The sequence below is a fragment of the Rhinolophus hipposideros genome, assembly GCF_964194185.1.
Source record: "Rhinolophus hipposideros genome assembly, chromosome: 12".
Classification (NCBI taxonomy): domain Eukaryota; kingdom Metazoa; phylum Chordata; class Mammalia; order Chiroptera; family Rhinolophidae; genus Rhinolophus; species Rhinolophus hipposideros.
This window is the reverse complement of record NC_138058.1, coordinates 55,856,773-55,876,942: the sequence shown is the minus strand read 5'-3', so window position 1 is coordinate 55,876,942 and position 20,170 is coordinate 55,856,773. Positions and strand designations below refer to the sequence as shown.

Sequence of the window (20,170 nt, the reverse complement as noted above, 5' to 3'; positions counted from 1 at the left end):
ACTCCAACCAACTGAGCCATCTGGCACTGGCCCAGGTGGGAATCAAACCAGCAGCCTTCAGCGTTAAGAGCACAGAGCTCCAACCGCCTGAGCCACTGGGCTGGCCCCTGCCTCCTTTTTTTAAAGACAGTTTTATTATATTTAGTGCTCATCCAGATAACCTAGAATAGTCTCCTCACAGCAAGATCCTGTTCTATTTATATTTATTTTAGCTCAGTGGTTTATATCAGGTATTCTGTTAAAAGTATAAGGACCATTGAAGAAATTGAATGGGATCTCTGGTCTCCAGCAATCCTTGTAGAATATCTCTAATTTTATTTATTTTGTATAATCTTTCATTTGAATAAAGGGTTCTAAAGCTAAAAATGGAAGATTACTACCTCCACAGAATGTTGCTCAGTTTGGCTTTGCTTGATGTTTTCTTATGACTGGATTGGGGTCAAGAATATTTCTGTGGTATTTTTGTCGAGAATACCACAGAAGTGACATTGTGCCCTTCTCTACGTACAATCAGGGATTATATGATATTGATGGCTTATTACTGGTGCTGTTTAATGTTGATTACTTGGTTAGGTGATAGGATAGTGTCTGCCCAACTCCCTCACTGTGAAATTGCTGTTTTTACCTTTTCAAGTAATAAATATCTTATACTTTGTGACTATGCAAACACCCTATTTCTCATTAAACTTTAGCCCACTAATTTTAGCATCTATTGATGGATATTGCATGCAACAATAATTACTGTATTGTTGACTGAATGGTGATTTTTCTGTTTTCCTCATTTCTTCTGTATGTGTTAATTGGTATTCTCTATGGCACATCTACCCCTTCTTTGCCATTAATTATTCATTTATTTATGTCAGTATGGACTCATGGATATTTACTTTATTTTCTGGATTATAATCCAATACTATCATCATTTGTTTTATTGCTCAGATTGTTGCAGCTTTAGCCATTGGGAGCTCCTTCAGGTTAGCTTCTGTGTCCTTTCGACATATTCCCATCCTTTTTTGAGCACTTCCTTTCCCTCTGATACCTAAAAGTGTTCTGGACTTTTATTTTTAACTGCATCAGCCCTGGAATTAAGGATTCCTAATTCCTTTTAATGCAGAATGATATTTGGAAACCAGAACCTGGGCAACAAGTATGTTTATGTAACTGCTGGGGAATTGTCATTTCTAGACCCTCCAAGCAGACAGAACTTGGAAATATGTGCGTGTGTTATTATTACACTAAGTCTCAGAAGTTAAAATGATCTGAAATGTCTCCCATATTCTATTACTTGGATAAATGTATAATTAATGTAAATTTTAAAGACCTCCTGAGTAGACTGGTAGCTTGTTTCAGGGATGAATTTTCCTTGCAGGATGCTGTCAACCAGGGGGTTGGGAGTAAACACTTTATTCTCTTTTTACAGTAATCATAGATCTTGAAATACTGAGGTTTCTTTAGGTAATTGATCACTACTAAATGTTCAATTTGGATATAAAATTGCATTATACATTGTGTTCTTGTTAGGTTTTGGAAAGATACCTGGGAACCCACACAAACTCTGTGACCTGAAATTGGGTATACCAAAGTATCTTATATGGCAGAAAATTGATTTCCTGGGAAATTATCAGCTTATTTGGTATAAAGATATTAATTGCATGAAATCTTTTTTTCCCCTTAAGGTGGTCTCATGGATTATAACCATTTGGATATTTGGTTCACTAACAATTTTCTTACTGGCCAGAGTTCTTGGTGGAGAAGTAAGTGGTTCATTTTGAAAATAGCCTTTGTCTTTTATGGTAAGCTTTATTTTTGATACTGCAGATACCATCAATAGCTATATTTATCATAAGTGTTTCTTGTGCTAAAATTGCACTTAGGTTATGCTACTTTCTTTAAGATGATCAACATATTAGAATTGTGCATATTCAGTAAATGTTATAAGAAATGAAGCAGAAAGAAAAGATTCCATCCCACTCATAAATACTTAACAGCTTTTTAGGAAAGCATACAATTTATTCTCTGTTACAGCAATTCTCAAACTTCTTGAGAGTCCCCAAAGGATTTCTTTATATGGGATATGGTTATTAATATTTAGCATGTTAGAAACTAAAATAAAAATGTTAAATATGTATTTGTTCATTTAAAACTAAAAAACCAAATACATTTTAGCATAAATAATACCTTTTAAAGAAAAATAACTGTTTTCTAAACAAAAAAGTTAGTGAGAAGAGTGGCATTGTTTTATATTTTTGCAAGTAATTCCCCTTTATCTGGGGTTTCACCTTCTGGTTTCAGTTACCTGTGATAAACTACCATCCAAAAATATTAAATGGAAAATTCCAGAAATAATGCATAAATTTTAAATTGCTTGCTATTCTGAGTAGGATGATGAAATATTGTGCCATCCTATGCAGGATGTGATTCATCCCTTTGTTTAGTATCCACACTGTATATACACCTGCCTGTTAGTCACTTAGTAGCACTCTAGGTTATCAGATTAATTATCAGAGAGAGGGACCACAGTCACATAACTTCATTACAGTATATTATTATAATTGTTCTATTTTATTTTTAGTTACTGTTGTTAATCTTTTACCTAATTTACAAGTTAAACTTTATCGTGGTGTGTATGTATAGGAAAAACATAGCATAGTATATAATAATTTGAAATATAAGGGGTATAATACATCATGATTTCTTTATAGTCACATTTATGTGACTACAACAGAGAATTTATGATATTAGTGATTAAAATGAGTCTCTTGATTTCTATGATATTTATTTTAAAATTTGAAAATTCACAGGTTGCATATGGCCAAGTTCTTGGAGTTATAGGATATTCATTACTTCCTCTCATTGTAATAGCCCCTGTACTTTTGGTGGTTGGATCATTTGAAGTGGTGTCTACACTTATAAAAGTGAGTATGTGTATTATAAAAAGTAGTTAACTATTTTCCAATAACAACAGTATAATAGTTCTCTGGTTAAGAATATTGTAGTCTATACTTATCAAACAATTGGTAGTATTTTGGATTAATGACCTTACTCTCTGATTTTACCAATTGTATTTTTTCCTCTTTTTAATCACCAGAAATTATAATGCATGTGTAGAGGGGAATAAAGAACAAGATCAAATCAGTCCTCAAGATAATTACACTCAGAGAATTTTTCTTAATGTTGAATTTTTCTTCTCTGTGCTTATGAGTTTATCTGACTTAGATTTTATGGGAAATATTTATTTAGAAATCCACTGGACATTTATTGAATAACTGTTACTCCTATTTGAATAGTAACCTCAAATATGATAGACATGGTTCTAATAAATTGGCTTTTCTATATTGCACAGGTAAAGACTTCTTTGTGCTGTATTAAATTTCTATTAACATTTGTCCCCATTTTAAACATTTACTGATAATATTACGTATTAATAATCAGTAGTAATATAACTTAAATTGTGGCATTTATTAATTTTGAACAACTTTGGGAAATAAATGACTACTTTAGCACATGTATGTATGTTATACAGTGAATGTTGTTGTTTTTCTTTATGGAAAAATAGAGCTTTTTAAGACCACCACTTTCGGAACTACCGTTATGTAGCTTTTACACTAAAGTATTTTTTAAGTAGAGCCGTTTAATTTTTATGACATTTGGTTTTATTTAAAGTTTATTATTATTCCAATATAAAAGATGATTCCATTTAGAATTGGGTAACTACAGGCTAATCCTGATAATACAAGCATTGGATATTGAGAAGAATGTGGATTTGGAACCAGTCAGTTCTGAATTCAAATCCTGGTTCTGCCACTTAACTTGCTGTCTGCCTTGGGGAGATTTCTTACCCTCTTCTGCAAAATAGGACTCTCAACAACTACTTTCTTTCTTCTACATTCTAATCCAAAAAAAATTTTTATCGGCGTTATTAGCACTTAGTTTAAAAGTCTTGCAGAGCAGGAGCTAGCCCCATGCTGGCATTTAATTATCTAGCCTTAGTGAACATACCACTTTACTGAAATCGTTCATGATCACTTCCTGCTTGTGTGGGTTTTTATAATTGGGCTAAAGCCTGTTTGAACACTGCTGACACTACACCTACAATTGCTAAAACTGTGTCCTGTACTCATTTTCAGTCGTCAAGTTCAACTGAAAATTGGTATTTAACATTCTTTATGCAGCATATGAATGTATTATTATAGAATGAAAAAGTCTTATTTATATCACTAAAAACTCTCAGGACAAAATTGTTTTTAAGCTTCAGATTTTCCTTTGCCAAAATTTTTTCCTAAGCACTTAATCTTCTGTGTATAGTGAGCTATTATTACACGTTTCTTGTTTCTTTCCAAGGTTTGTTGAGAAATATATTGCATAACTCATCATTTAACTCTAGCACTAGAATACAGTTTAATCTACAACCATTAATTTCTGAAACATTAAATCTATAATTCTTACTAATCTTTAAGCATTTGTTTACAACAAAAAAATTGAATCATGACATACAAATGCAATTTGATCATAATTATTCCATACATTTCCCTATACTTTTCTGTAGGCTTAAAATATTTTGTAGGTCTTTTGTTGTTGTTGTTTTTAGTTTAAAAAGAATGGTAGAAGGTTGGACCATCTCAAATACATTTTCAACCAGTCTGCCAATATTTATTTTTTACTTTTGTGCTAGTGGCTCTCAACTGAGGGCAATTTTACCCCCCCAAATACATTTGGCAATATCTGGAGATATTTTGGGGTGTCTCAAATTGGAAGTGGGGGTGGAATGTTACTAGTATTAGTGGGTAGAGGCCAGGGGGACTGCTAAACATCCTGCAATGCATAGGACAGCTTCCCACAACAGTTATCCGACTCCAAATGTCAATATTGCAAGTTGACAAATCCTGCTCTGTGCCAATGATGTGCCAAACTATGTTTCTATCATAGTTATCCTGATTTCTACCCTTAAGGTCTTCTTTTCATTTTATTCCATAAAAAGTGACTATATCAGTAAGTATTCACATAAATTTCCAGTGGAAAAAATTTAAAATTAATATGTGTATAATCAGAAAACGACAGTATGTTTTTTAAAATTCTTGACCAAAATGTTACGTTTTTCCCCTCCTTTTTATTTAACCCTATACTTCTATCTATTCCTGGGAAAATGTTGTGATACTTAATAAACATTGTGTAAAATTTTCACTTAATCTGTTTTCCTACTCTTTAGAAGAAAATAAAGGAAAACATTTCTACTGTGTAAGGATCAAGTAGTTTTCCTTCAGCAATCAAATTTCTTTCAGCAGTTTGGCCCAATAATACTTTTTCCAAAAGTTGACTTATCTTAAATCACCAGGGACACTTGTTAAAAAGATTAATAATTGGACCCTTTTCTTAGAAATTCTGATTTATTCAGAACTAATAAATTCTGATTTATTCAGAGCGTGAACCCCAGAATTCTCTTTTCAATAGGCACCCCAGGTGATTCTTTTGATTAGACAAGTTTGATAACAAAACACTTCATTTGCAGAAGTCAAGGAGCAGAGCAAGGGCTAACATCCTTAATAAGTTTTAAACATTCTCAGTAAGTTTTTTTACTGTGTACCACAATTGGTTGTCAGGATTGTCTTAATATTGTAAATATTTTTTTTACTCTTTGATACCCAGAATGTTAATTGACTTGCTAATATGCTGCCCTTTTTCTTTTTTGTTTTTTAAAGCTGTTTGGTGTATTTTGGGCTGCCTACAGTGCTGCTTCATTGTTAGTGGGTGAAGAATTCAAGACCAAAAAGCCTCTTCTGATTTATCCAATCTTTTTATTATACATTTATTTTTTGTCCTTATATACCGGGGTGTGATCTAAGTCATGTGAATAGAAAAAGACAATGTTACATCTGTGTGAAGGCTGGGAACTTTTGCTGAAGGGATTGAAGAAAACTCATTACTGGTAAAATTTTACATATTCCAGATGTAAAGACAGGTTTAAGGTTTTTTTAAACCAATATTTTTTGTATTTAAGTAAGCAATTGCAGTTATCTGGATTTTTTTGGTCAGAAGTCTAAATTCTGTTTGATTCTTCATATTCCACTAAATAAAATATAAAAGCATTGTGTTTTTAAGATTGTGTTAATATTCACCTAAATACTTGTGCCAAAAACACCTGGAATGGTAATTATACTTCACTTAAAGCGGAAAAATGACAACATCCTGATAATCTAAAAGTGCAATTTTTTTTCTTTAAAGGGTTTTCTCCTGCATCACAGATCCTGTAGATATATATTTATATTTATACATGTATATTTATGAAATAATTCTTATTATTCACAAAATATATTTATGAATAGCCAAAAAATTAAGATATTTTAAATCGGATGCTTAAACTTGCTTTAATTTGGCCATCAATCTTCTTATTTATAAATTTAAATTTGTTTTTTAAATTGTATATGATTTTTAAAATCTTACACATACTTCAATATGTCCTTGTTAAGAATTCTTAATAACAGCTAATACTAATTTTAACAGTTACTGATGTAGATTTACTTTGTTTGGGTGTGCTTTTAAAAACCATTTTTGAATATCTAAACATCTGATTTAAATTTCTGTTTATATTTCTGACCAAAGGAGCAAAAGTATAATGGATATGGCATTCATTAAAATTGTCAATATGTAGAAAAGCGGTAATATTTATAGCATCAGTAAATATTTTTAAGTAGCACTCCTAAGTCATAAAGGTTGCTGGAAAGAGACCTTTAAAATCTTGTGGTCCAATGTTATATATGAAATAGAAAAAAATAAAATGCTTCCCAGCGGTGTGTTTTGTTTGTATAACATCTTGTCCTGTATTACTTGATATTTTAACAAGTATCAAGTACTCTAACAAATGTACAATACTTGCTAAGGGAAATGGTATGAAATTTTAGCTAATGAAATTTTTGTTGCAGATAATTTCATAGACTATATATGTACCTTTCATTAATATTACTTTGTAAAGTAGATAAAATATTTACATTCATAAAACAGCAAATGCCTAATAGCTAGTAGCAAATTATTATGTTATCCTTTCTGGTCTCAGCTGCAAGACTTACTGCTGTCCTCAATATGATAACATGACCATTTCTTGGTATGTATTCCTTTAGCAACTTTATCAATCAGGAAATACCCAGCAACTCTGAAGCAAGCCTACAAATTAAATTAGCAAGACGTCAAGCCCATCTTTCTTCCTTTTACCCTCTCCCCTGCCAAAAAAGAAATGCAGGAAGTGTGGAGCTACCTTTGAGCCAGAATAATGTGGAAAATTGCATATGCTGATTTTTTATAACAAGTTTAGGAAAACAGACTAGAAGCACCAGAGGGATGGAACTTTTAGAACCTAAAATAATATGAAGTAGTGAGGAACAATCTATAGCTACAGAAGCAGCAACTGTAAAATAAACATTTGGCACACGTAAGAAGTTCCTGAGGTCAGTACTTTGTTACAGTGGATTGTTATATTTGATGTTCATAGTGTTGACCCTGGAATCTTTTCCAAAAAGCTTGGGGGTCCTTGCTAGGGGGTAGAATTTTACTAAGCAATAGTCAAGGCATTTTAAAGCCAACTACATCAAAAAATGGTTAAATTTTTTAAGCTATAATGTTTATTCATAATGATAGAAGATAAAATGAGGTCTTTGTGTTCAAAGAGGTATTTAAAAATAACAGCATTTAATCTTGGGAACTGCCCTGTTTAGGGTATATAATATATAAATACACTTTACAATGTTCTAGGCTCAACTAATATCTTTATAGCTAATGAGCAAAGCAGTTAAAACAGATTCAGATGGAAAACATGATTAGTAAATGTGTAAAAGATACAGTACTGCTACAGTTAACAATGGTAAGCTGACCATAACAATGTTCTCTTCTTGAATTTTTATATAATGTTTTCTAAATCATATTGATTTTTAAATGATGATTTCCAACGTAATTATTAGTTCATTAGTATTTTTAAAACAACTAGCTAGATAGTTTCTCCTCGTTTTGTGTGTGTGCGTTTTAAGTGTTATCAGTTATAGTAATCCTGATGAACGTTAATCCTCAATTAAAAGATTGAGACATACTTCTGTTTCAAATTGATTGTAAAACAATTTAAATTTTGATTAAAAATCAAAGTCTATATATAATTTTCATTGTATTAAAACACAATTTAGGAAGATTTGTAAAGTTTTATGAACCATTATTGAACTTGCTTATTTCTAAGGTCTGTAAGACAGTTTTATATATAATAATGTATCTGTTTCCAAATATTCCCCAAATGTTAATATACTAATATAGAGTTCTAAATTAGTGAAAATTTTCATTGACTTAAAATGAGACAGATATTTTTGTTTAAATATTGTTTAAAATTTAGTCAGTTTTAAATTTTTGATGTAATAAAACATTGAATAAAATAATGCTTCTACAAACTAATAAAACAATATTTTTCATATTCATCAAAAATAAGTGAATATTTTAAGATGATTGTTATTTACCTTTACTTTATTAAGGCATATTTTAGTCAGTTTTAAAATTTAGGGAATTGTGACACTTTTGTTAAGTTTTGTTAAAATATGTTAAAATATCTAAGCTAAAAAATCACCCTCTCACACCCAGGAGTTCTCTGTCCTGATATTTTAGTCAGAAAATAATAGTGTTTTGTTATCCTTTTTCATAGATAGTTCTTTAATTGAACTCTGTATTATATCTTATCCTTGTATTTATTACATTTTAATTTTCCTTTAGAAACTTAAGTACAAGTGCTCTATTCCTCATTTGTACAATTTCCTGATACTAGTTTGAGAATGTGTTGCCACTTTTTAAGTATATCCCAAAATATGATTTTGAAATCAGTAAAGACTAGACATTCTTATATCTTTGCTCTTGAAATCATGATATTTTTCAGAAGAAAGTTGCACTTGTGAATACATTTTCTTAATAACAAACTGGTATAAATTTTCGACCCTCCTATGTCTTTAATGGGGTATAGTGGTCTGAAAAGAAATGGTTAAGAAAATATTCCTTGTACAAGACATACAAGGATTAAATATAAAGCTTAGGGTTAGGTTTCTCATTTGAAATTCTGTCGATGTGCTGAGGTTGCACTTTGGAGGTTAATTTTGGGAATGTCAGGATGAATAAGATGGCATTAATAAAATAATTCCCTACATTCATTTTATATTGGTAGTAACCTTAGTTTCAATTTTTCTACTTTTCACCAAGATATTCGTAAGTTGTTACTTTAACAGTATTTAGTTTATAGTTTGCAAGTGCTTGAAAAAAATTCATTAAACATCCCTTCTGAACAGTTCAGTGGAATGCTGATGCTATCAGTAAGATTTTGTATAGATACTAATACGATAAAATATTTTTTATAAAATATTGGGACATACACAGATTACTAATACTTGGTGGGAGTGTATATTCTTTCCTACCTGTCATTTGTTAAATTAACAGTTGGAATATAAGTAAAGTAGGTTTATCTCGAGAATAGAAATCTTGTTTTTTTCATTATTGTCACTGAGCAATTTTTATTAAAAACCAAACAAACAAAAAAAAAGCTTACCAAAGTATTTAAACAGGATCAAGTGAAATTACACAGAATGACTTGTTATGGGAAAACTCTGTCATCTGTTGATAAAGAGAAAATAATATAAAAGTGGTTTGCTGGTATTCACATAACCACTCCTTGGTGAAGATAAATAATTGATATTTTACATTTTTGCTTGATTTTATGATGATCCTACTTGCTTTTGTGGAATTAATTAGTTGCTATGTAAAGTATCATTTAAATAGTGCTCATCATTTGATAGTGAAACAACCCATATGTTTTGTAATATGATAATTATAGTCTCTCACAGAAAACAGTAAAAATATTCTTGTTCATGATGATGGGCTTAGGTGCTAAGATTGTATTCAATCTTCTTTGCCAAATGGGACTTAAGAAAATCTCTTGCCTAATACAGATTTATCTTCAAAAGATAGTACTGGTGGTAGCCTTAAGAATGAAACATTCAGAAGAAATAGCTTTTGAATTGGGAACCCTGAATGTGAAGGGATAATAGATATTCATCATTTATTTATAGAGCCCCTTCCTCTGTGCCAGGTACTGTGCTAGGTGCAGTGATATGCAAAAAAGACCACACATGCACACCCTAAGTGCAATGAGCCAGTATTAAAGAGACAGCCAGTTCATTTCACAACTTATGCAACAAATGGAAAAAGAGAGGTCTGGTGGCAAAAAAAAGTGTACAATGGAGGAACAAGATGAGAAAAACCTTCCCTGAGGCCATGATGCCTAAACTGAAATCTTAGGAATAAGTAAAATTAACTAAGCAGAGGGAATAGCAGGTGAGTAGAAAGAAATGAAAATCCATTGGGCTAAAGTTTAGTAGTTTATGAAATTGAACAGGTAAGTTGGCACCATGCCATACCTGACATTCTAAATCATGTTTTCTTTGTCAGAGGTTTTGATTAGAAATGGTATCAGAAACATGTGCTTTTAATATTATAGGCCAAGATATGCAATGCCAAACAGAAATGCATGTACGTGGGGCCGGCCCGGTGGCGCAGGCGGTTAGAGCTCCATGCTCCTAACTCTGAAGGCTGCCGGTTCGATTCCCACATGGGCCAGTGGGCTCTCAACAACCAAAAAAAAAAAAAAAGAAATGCATGTACGTGTGCCACAACAGATATGTGGCACATGTCTATTATAATAGCCAAAAATTGGAAACAGCATGCTCATCAACATAGAGTGGCTAAATAGGATAAGGTGGAATCCGTTACAGTGAAAATGAATGGCTAGAGCCACATGCAAGAACATGGAGAATGTCTCAAGTGTTATATTGAGTGAAAGAAGCAGACACCAAAGAACTTGTACTGTGTTACTCCATTTATATGACGTTTAAACAGGCAAAATTAAGCTATCGTATTTAGGGATACATACGGAGGTGCAAAGTCTTTTTTATTTTAGTTTAGTTTCTTGCACTTAACAGCCTTTTAATTGTATATTTTATTTCAGGTGTACAAAACAATGTAAAAGTTAGTCATTTACACTCCTCGCAAAGTGATTACCCCTCCTCCCCCAGCAAAGTCTTTTTTTAGACGGCTTTATCATAAACACAGTATTTACCCACCACAAAATTCACTAGTGTACAGTTTGATTAATTTTTAATAAATTTGGATACCACAATCCAACTGGCAAAGTCATTCTCATAAAAAACAAGGAACTGCTGCATGGTGACAAGCAACCACCATAAAAGTCAGGTTAGTGGTTACCATTAATGGGGAAGAAGAAGGGTTGTATTTGGAAGGGGTCTTGAGGAAGACTCCTTTCTTGGGTGTTTGGTTTGTAATAATTCATTATGCTATATGTTTTACGTATTTTGCTGTATATGTATTACAGTGTTTCCTTAAAATTTTTTAAAAATTGTTTTAGGCAGGTTACACATTTAACAGATAAATTACTTCACATCTTACTCTTTTCATGTATTATTATTCCATAGCTATCTTTTGTTACACAGACTTCATGATCTCCTCTTCAGAGAACTCTCTTTTTTTAAAAAAATTTTAATTGGGGAGTATTGGGGAACAGTGTGTTTCTCCAGGGCCCATCAGCACCAAGTCATTGTCCTTCAATCTAGTTGTGGAGGGCGCAGTTCATTGGCCCATGTGGGAATTGAACCGGCAACCCTGTTGTTCGGAGCTCACGCTCTAACCAACTGAGCCATCTGGCCACCCCTTCAGAGAACTCTTCTGAATCCTCTATCCAACTATGTGTCCCAGCTAATCTCTATTGCATCATTGCTTTTTTTCATTCATAGCACTACTACTCCCTGTAAGTATCTAGATTTTTCACTTTGTCTTTTTATTTATTCCTCCACTATAGTGCAAGCTCCACTGGAGCAGGGACATTTTCTGACCCATTCATCAGTGTACCCCCAATACTTGTGTTGAATGATTATATGAATCTGGTCCCAGAATTCTGAATTCAAATCCAGACCCAGTAAATTTCAAAACAGCCTTAATAGAAGTCTTTCCATAGAGTGTTAAAGTTAGGCAAAATCTTAGGGGTCAGCTCATGAGTGTACTCATACCTCATTATACAGATGAGGAACCTAAGGCCTAAGGGAGAACTGCCTAAAGTAGCACTGTTGACCTGCAAATACTGTAATACTCCTGGAATAAGAGTTTAAGTCTTAAAACCCCAGTCTGGTGGTCTTTCCATTAAAATATGGAACAACGTGACCAATCAGATAGCAACATAGTTGTCTTCTACCATAATCCATCACATAATTGAATCATTTTACCTTCTCTTTCCTTTTTAATCCTTTCTATTCCACTTTTAAAAGTTAGTTTTAGGCTTGCAAGTACTACACATTAATATTAAATAATTAAGCCTCAAAGGGCTATTGTGAGGATTTATCAAACTAGTTAATATAAAGCATTTTGAATTGTCCTATTCAGTAAACATTAGCTGTCATCATTAACTATTAAACTGAAGTCACTTAGATCAAGGAAGCAGGAGGGTTTCCAGAAATACACACAATTATATATGGGAAGTTAGTATGTGACAGACGTAGCATTTCAAATTGGTATAAAAAGATGGATTGTTAAATTAGTGGGGATACTACATCAGATAGAAACATACTTGGTTGCAAGAAACCCTATGATCAGTGGCTTCACTAAATAGGAAGTTTTTCCTCACATAATAAGAAATCCAAGTGTATATAATCCAGGACTAATATGGCAGCTTAATGTCATCAAGGACTCAAGACTTTTTACCTTCCTACTCCCATTTTTGGTGGGTGGCTTTTACTTTCTCAAGAGAGCTGTTTCACCTCTAGATATTACATCTGGATTCCAAGCAGGAAGAATGGTGAAGGCTACAAGGCCAAATGGAATATGTCGGTGAAAGTTGCCCTTATTTAAAATCAGTCTGGAAGCCAGACTCAGTGACTTCCCCCTATATCTAAGGACAGACTGAATCACTTGGCCAACCCTTGGTGTAGGAGACTCTGAGAAAGTATTTTAAACTGGACACTATTGCCCAAAACAAAGTCACAGTTGTAAGGAAGAATGGATGCCAGATAGGTCACTAGCAGTGTCTGACAAAGACGTGAAGGCCACTTAGAAAAATAGGCTGGATCTCTACTTCACTTCTTACGCGTAAGTAAATTACAGATATTTTAAAAACAAAAAGCAGGAAAAAATTAATCTTTCATATGCTATGAGGAGATAGGGCTTCCAAAACATGACATAAAACACAAAGCTAAAAAGGAAAAGATGAAGAAACTTTTTGACTGCATATCATTTAAAACAATTCTGGGGAGAAAAACTACAAATTGAGAAATATTTGTAAGTCTTATGTAGGCAAAGGACTAATTGAGAGGACATAAATTGGTAATTTAAAATAGGCAAAGGATATACATGGCTATCACATAATACTAAAAGAATATGAATCAATTAAAAATGGGCAAGGAGTATAATGAGCAACTCAAGAAGGGAGAAATGATAAAAGCAACAAATATATGTACAGATGGCACAAATTCATTCGTGATTAAATACAGTTTAAACAATAAAGTTGGCCACTCAGATTGCCAAAACTTTAAAAGGCTGATAATATCCACTGTTAGTTGGGATTATAAACAGATACGGTATTTAACTGATAGACATGAGTTCAACATTGTGCAATGGAAATTTCTGCAGTGATGGAAATACTCTGTATTAGGGGCTGTCCATACAGTAGCTAGTAACCATGTGGCTATTGAGCACTTGAAACGGGGTTAGTGCAACTGAGGAATTGATTTCAATTTAATTTCATTTAAAGAACCACATGTGACTAGTAGCTACCATATTGGTCAGAGCAGTGAGTGTTCATAGCAGCATTATGAATAATATCAAAAATTGAAAACAACCCAAACAGACAAATTACACGGTGTTGTTACACAATAGTAAGATTGAAAGATCTATAACTACATGGAAGCTTATGGATGATCTCACAAACCTAGTGTCAAAAGAAGCTAGACACAAAAGAATAAATGCTTTATGATTCTATTTATGTAAAGTACCAAAACAGGATGTTGCTTACTCTTGACTGGGAAGGAAGTGACTGACAGAGGGTACCCAGATTGGGGCTTCTAGGATGCTGGTATGTCCTATTTCTTCATCTGGGTAGTAAATATATGGGTGTATTCAGTATGTGAAAATTTATCAAGCTATACACTTGTAACATGTACACCTTTCTGTAAAGATAATTGTATTTGAATTAAAAGTTGTAATTTGGAGAGAAAAAAACACCTAGAATGAAGTGTCAGCAAAGTGTTAATGAGCTTCCTAACGTTACTTTTAGATGTCATAAGTATTCATATTCTAAAACTGATAATGAACTAACTATAGCTTGGGACATTTTTTGAAACAGTCTGAAGTATCTTTTGATACTGGGCAAGAATTAATATAAAATAAATGATTTTTATTTCTGAAATGAATACGTGACTTACTGTAAGTTATATGAATATTGAATGCAAACAGTGATCAAAAATGTAGTATTGGAAGTTGAAAGTGCTAAACTCATGTTTCATCCAAAAAGCAACCATGTTCACTCAAAGCTTATTGTGGGGACAAAGCCCCAAAAAGTAGTTTCCAGGCTCTCGGCCTCACATAGAAAGGTGCTGGCTCGGGTAGTAAATGGCCATCAACTGTGATCGGATGGCCATCAGCTGTGGCTGGTTGGCTGTCAGCTGTAACCAGTGAGCCATTGGCCACTAATATAACTGCTGTGGCTACGCTAGCAGAAAGGAATGGGGGCTAGCAAGAGCGGATTGCAGAGAGGCGGATGCCGCTGGTGAGAATATAGTGATGACTCCCCTACTTATGGCTCTGTGGGTGTTCCTTTTTGGCCTCACCATGTCCTGCTTTCTTATGTGGGGAGCGGGACCAGAGACTCCGCCGGAAGCCCTGCGCGACAAATGGCGCAGTGAGCAGGGTCCCCCGCACAACACTTATGGTTCAAAGATTCGCAATTATCAGTGAGAAAATTAAGACGATTTCATAAATCACTTTAAACAATAAAGAATTTGAAATAACGATTTCTGTATATTTCACCTGAGTTTCAATTGATCAAACAAAATATTTTAAAAGGACCATTCAAATTGTTAACACCATTTACTGTATTGTTAATGATAAGTACAATCAAGAATTTTTAGGAACTCCCTTATGGCTCAGTTGGTTGGAGTGTGGGCTCACAAGGTTGCCGATTCAACTCCTGCAAGGGATGGTGGGCTGCGCCCCCTGCAACTAACGACAGCAACTGGACCTGGAGCTGAGCTGCGCCCTCCACAACTAAGACTGAAAGGACAACAACTTGACTTGGAAAAGTACCGGAAGTACACACTGTTCCCCAATAAAGTCCTGTTCCCCTTCCCCAATAAAATCTAAAAAAAAAAAGAATTTTTAGGCATGAAATAATTAATAAAACTTATAAATACAGATTTATCGCAATTTAGATTTATGGTCTGACTTGTAAAACATCTGACAAAAACATGAAAGAAAATATTCAGTCATTACTACAAAGCTTCAGTTGTTACACATAAAAGTGTTTTAATTAAAAGGCAAAATATCACAATTTAAAAATAGTTTTAACAGCTTTCAATGATGCTGTGGAACTAAAGGTAACATCTGGGGAAGATATCAAACTTTAATACAGATGTTCAGGAAAATGATTCCAATAAGAACTATATGAAAACTTCACTGGGTTTGAACAGACAATACTATGGAGTGCTATGAAAGAAATCTGGAATTTTAGCCAAAGTTTTAGAAAGATTTCCAGATTTTTAATTTGGCACAAATTCACAAATTTGAATCTGTCCAAATGATGCAATAAATAAGTAAATAAATGAATCACTTTTAAGTATTTTCCCAATAAACTGAATATTTACTATCATACTTTTATGATAGCAAAACTTCTGAGAAAGTTAAATAATATCTGAAGGACTCAGAATTGTGATAATGATAATTGAAATTATATTTTGTCTTCAAAGGCAGCCTATAGTGCTAGAACTACAGAAGTAATTTGGATATCGTATCAATTAAGCTTTGTATACATACTTTCCACATTAGAAATTTTGAAATCAGAGCAAACATTTAGAATATGAAAATATTTTTGGAAATTTGATCTTATTAAAATTATTTAGTGAAGATGTCTACTCTTTGCTTAGGTTTTCCAGGTTAATAAGTTAATTTGACAAGAACTGAAAGTGAACATATAAAAAACTAAAAGCATGAAAAAGAAGCAGAAATTATTTCAGGAAATGTGATACTCCATTTGAAATAAAATATAGGACCAATTCAGGGGAAATGTATTATCTAATTGTCTCATAAGGAATTTTGATATATTCCTTTCTGTGGTGGTAAATTTTATGTGTAAACTTGACCGAGCCTTGCTGTGCCCAGATATTTGGTCAAACATTATTTTGGGTGTTTCTGTGAGAGTTTTGGATGAGATTTAAATAGACTGAGTAAAACAGATGGCTCTCCTTAAGGTGGATGAACCTCAATCAATTAGTTTAAGGCCTAAATAAAAGGAAAAAGCTGGTCCTCTTCCCTTCCCCCATCGTCCACCCCTTTGTCTCCTTCAGTAAGAAAATTCCTCCAGGCTGACAGCATTCAAGCTGGGACATCTTTTTCCTGCCTCTGACTCCTGGATCTCTAGCCTACAGGCCTTTGAACTGGAACTACCTGCTTGCCTACTCACCCCGTATACCTTGGGACTTATCAGTCTCCATAATCATGTGAGCTAACTCCTTACAATAAATCTCTTGGCATATTTATATTACATTATATTAATTATATTTATTGTATTAATTATATAATATATGATACGATATGATAGCATATTTCCTATTGCTTGCTTCTCTGGAGAACGGTAATACATGCTCTATCTTTTCTCCCCCATATGCATAGCCTTAAAACATGGACATTTTATGACTTTTGTAGAATCTTATTCTAAGTATATTTTAGTGCTCATTGCTTTTTTTCAGAAACCTATGTAAGAGAAAATAGTTATATAATATTTTCCTTTTTAAAGCACAGGTAATGCAAGGCTTTCTGGAAGTGGGTCAGCATATTTGTGAACAGCTTGTTACAGAATATGGTTACCTGAAAGCTCAACTTCACTAACTTCTGAGTACTTTTTGACTAGTCACTATTCTCAGACCTGGATGTGGTCTGATGCCCTGTGGGATTTCCCTCCATCTGGTGGTCTGATCGTGTAAGTTGGTCAGTTCACTCTGTTTTGGGGTATATTTTCTTGGAAGCTTAGTCACACTGATAGCCCAGTTTCTTAAGTTCCTCTGACATTTCTGTTGTACAAAGCCACTGATTTGGGAACCTAAGTTTCTTTGTTTTACTATTGGTCTGACCCATTGGTTTGGAGGTTATTTTCCTCCCTTGGAAAGGTAGGAATAAAGACTTCTAGCTCAGTTCCTTCCTGTTACCTACTAACAACGTATTATCTTCTCTGTGTTTGGACCTGTTCCTAATAGTCTCTGGCCTTAATTCTATGTGATAGCTATCTCACAGTTTAATGTGTTATCATTCAGGTGCAAGAAACATCCCATTTCTCTGTTTTTCTCAATTAAATGCAATTTAACCTGAGCTTCCTTAGGCCTGACTAAAGGAACTTCCAGTATGGGTGGAAAATGGGGTTCCCTAACCCCTTCATTGGCTCCTAAGGGAAACCCTGGCCTTCGCAGATGCCAGGGGTGCAGTGGGGTTCATCGAGTTTTCCATTGTTCCTTCTAGAGAATGCTTTTGCGGGGGGATGGCCCACCTCCATCTAGTAGGCCCTGTTGCTCTGTAAGGGTCACCAAGATGCCCTCACTGGTGTCTTCCCACCAACAACATGCTGCCACAGCACAGAGATGTTGGCTTTGCTCCCAAAGGCCCTACACTTACCTTGACCACCCTGGACATGGCCACATAAAAGAGACTCATCTAAACCTCTTAAGAAAACCCCTAAACCCAACCCCCTTCTCAGTCCCCAGGACCCCTCCTTTTTCTCTAATCAGGCTACTCCTTTTTCCATCCAAAGCACCAGCGTCCATATCACATCCATATGACATGCTCAACACCAGGTTAACTCCTTTACAAGGCCTGGAAGAATTTTTTTCCATGACATCCACTGAAATACAAAGGAGCTACAACCCTACCCCTTACTCTCCTACAACACATACACCAGTGGAGAAGAACCCAAAGTCTAGAACATAAAAGCTTGTTTGAAAAAGGGGTAAGGGGTAATACTTCTATCATGATACAGAAATACATTCTATCATGATGAGCTTATAGTCAGGAAAATAGGCCCAAGGGGATTTTTGTTTTAACTATGATACATTCAGACTTATAAAAAGATATGCAGATTAATCTACACCTGTGTGAGGAAATAAACAGCTTAAGAAATAGATTGTGGGGCCGGCCCAGTGGCTCAGGCGGTTAGAGCTCCGTGCTCCTAATTCCTAAGGCCGCCGGTTCGATTCCCACATGGGCCAGTGGGCTCCCACCCACAAGGTTGCCAGTTCAATTCCTCGAGGCCCCCCAAGGGATTGTGGGCAGCGCCCCCTGCAACTAAAAAATTGAACATGGCACCTTGAGCTGCCGCTGAGCTCCCGGATGGCTCAGTTGGTTGGAGCGCATCCTCTCAACCACAAGGTTGCTGGTTTGACTCCTGCGAGGGATGGTGGGCTGTGCCCCCTGCAACTAAAAATGGCAACTGGACCTAGAACTGAACTGCACCCTCCACAACTAAGATTGAAAGGACAACAACTTGAAGCTAAACGGCACCCTCCACAACGAACATTGAAAGGACAACTTGATTTGGAAAAAAGGCCCGTGAGTACACACTGTTCCCCAATAAAGTCCTGTTCCCCTTCCCCAATAAAATCTTTAAAAAAAAAAAAAAGAAGCAAATGGCATTATAAAAAAAAAAAAGAAAGAAATAGATTGTTACTAATAGTTTGTACTCCATGATCACATTTTTCTTACTTCCCCCAATAAGAATGATGAAACTCGTAAATTTGGTGTTTGTCATTTCCATGCATTTTGTTACAATTTCACTATTTATGTATATATCCTCAAGCAATATATGTTGGATTATTTTGTATGTTTTAAATGTGTATGTCAATGGTATCTTTCTGTATGTATTCTTCTGCATCCCGCTTCATCTGCGGGGATACAGATGGCTGTAAATTTGTTCATTCCCTGTAGAGATTTCCTTGAATGAATATTGGAAATGTTATTTATCCATTCTCCAGTGGATGGGACATTTAGGTTGCTACCAAATATTTGTTGTTATATACAATGTAGCTATGAACATTCTTTCTCACAGTGCCTTGTACACACAAGTAACATTTCTCTAAAGGAAATTTTTTCTAGAAGGAGAATTACTGGGCCCTAGGTCATGTACATCTTCCACCTCAGTATAAACGGCCAAATTGCTCTCCAAAGCAGGTAAATCAAAGTTCTTTTACCAGGACTTTGCCTTTGCTTCACATCTTTACTAATACTCAACGTTCTCAGAATTCTTAACTTTTGCCAATCTAACTGTGTCTTATTGTGTTTTTAACATTCCTGATTACCAGTGAAGTGGAGTATCTTTTCATGTTGGCTATTCAAGTTTCCATTTCAATAAAGAGCTCTTGTGCTTGTTCATACCCTCTGTCATCCTCCTTCTCCTCCTCATTATTATTATTTTACAATATTGGGTTTGCTTTTTTGTATTAATTTATATGAGTTCTTTATGTACTCAGGAAACTAATTTCTTGTCATCCATTTGCATTTACAAATATACAGAGGCTGCCAAAAAAATGTATATACGTTTTAAGAAAGGAAAAAACTGTTAAAATTGTAATACTCAATATATACCGATAAGATGAATACAAGTCACATTTGACTTCTGCAATTACAAGAGGTGCTCAAAGGGGTTACCATCAGTGTGTCCAGACACTTCTGATTATGGCGAACTACAGCTTGGGCAACGTTGATCATCTCTTAAAATGTGTATACATTTTTTTGGCACCCCCAGTATTATTCCAGGCTGAAGCTTCTCTTTTTACTTTGTTTATTTTTGGATATACCAGTGTTTTTTAGCTTTAGCATTTTCTTGCACATGTACTTTAATTTTGTTTTAAAGAAA

General features: G+C 34.3%; 1 protein-coding gene across 1 annotated transcript in view; it reads left to right on the top strand.

The window, feature by feature from the left end:
* YIPF4 (Yip1 domain family member 4) overlaps positions 1–16,404 on the top strand; it is a 28,626-nt gene extending 12,222 nt beyond the window's left edge. Inside the window, exons 4-6 of the mRNA XM_081069648.1 lie at positions 1,674–1,751; positions 2,799–2,912; positions 5,694–16,404. Coding sequence (XP_080925774.1) covers positions 1,674–1,751; positions 2,799–2,912; positions 5,694–5,831 — 330 coding nt within the window. The 3' untranslated portion in view covers positions 5,832–16,404. The remainder of the gene's footprint in view (positions 1–1,673; positions 1,752–2,798; positions 2,913–5,693) is intronic.
* The last annotated feature ends 3,766 nt before the right edge of the window (positions 16,405–20,170 follow it).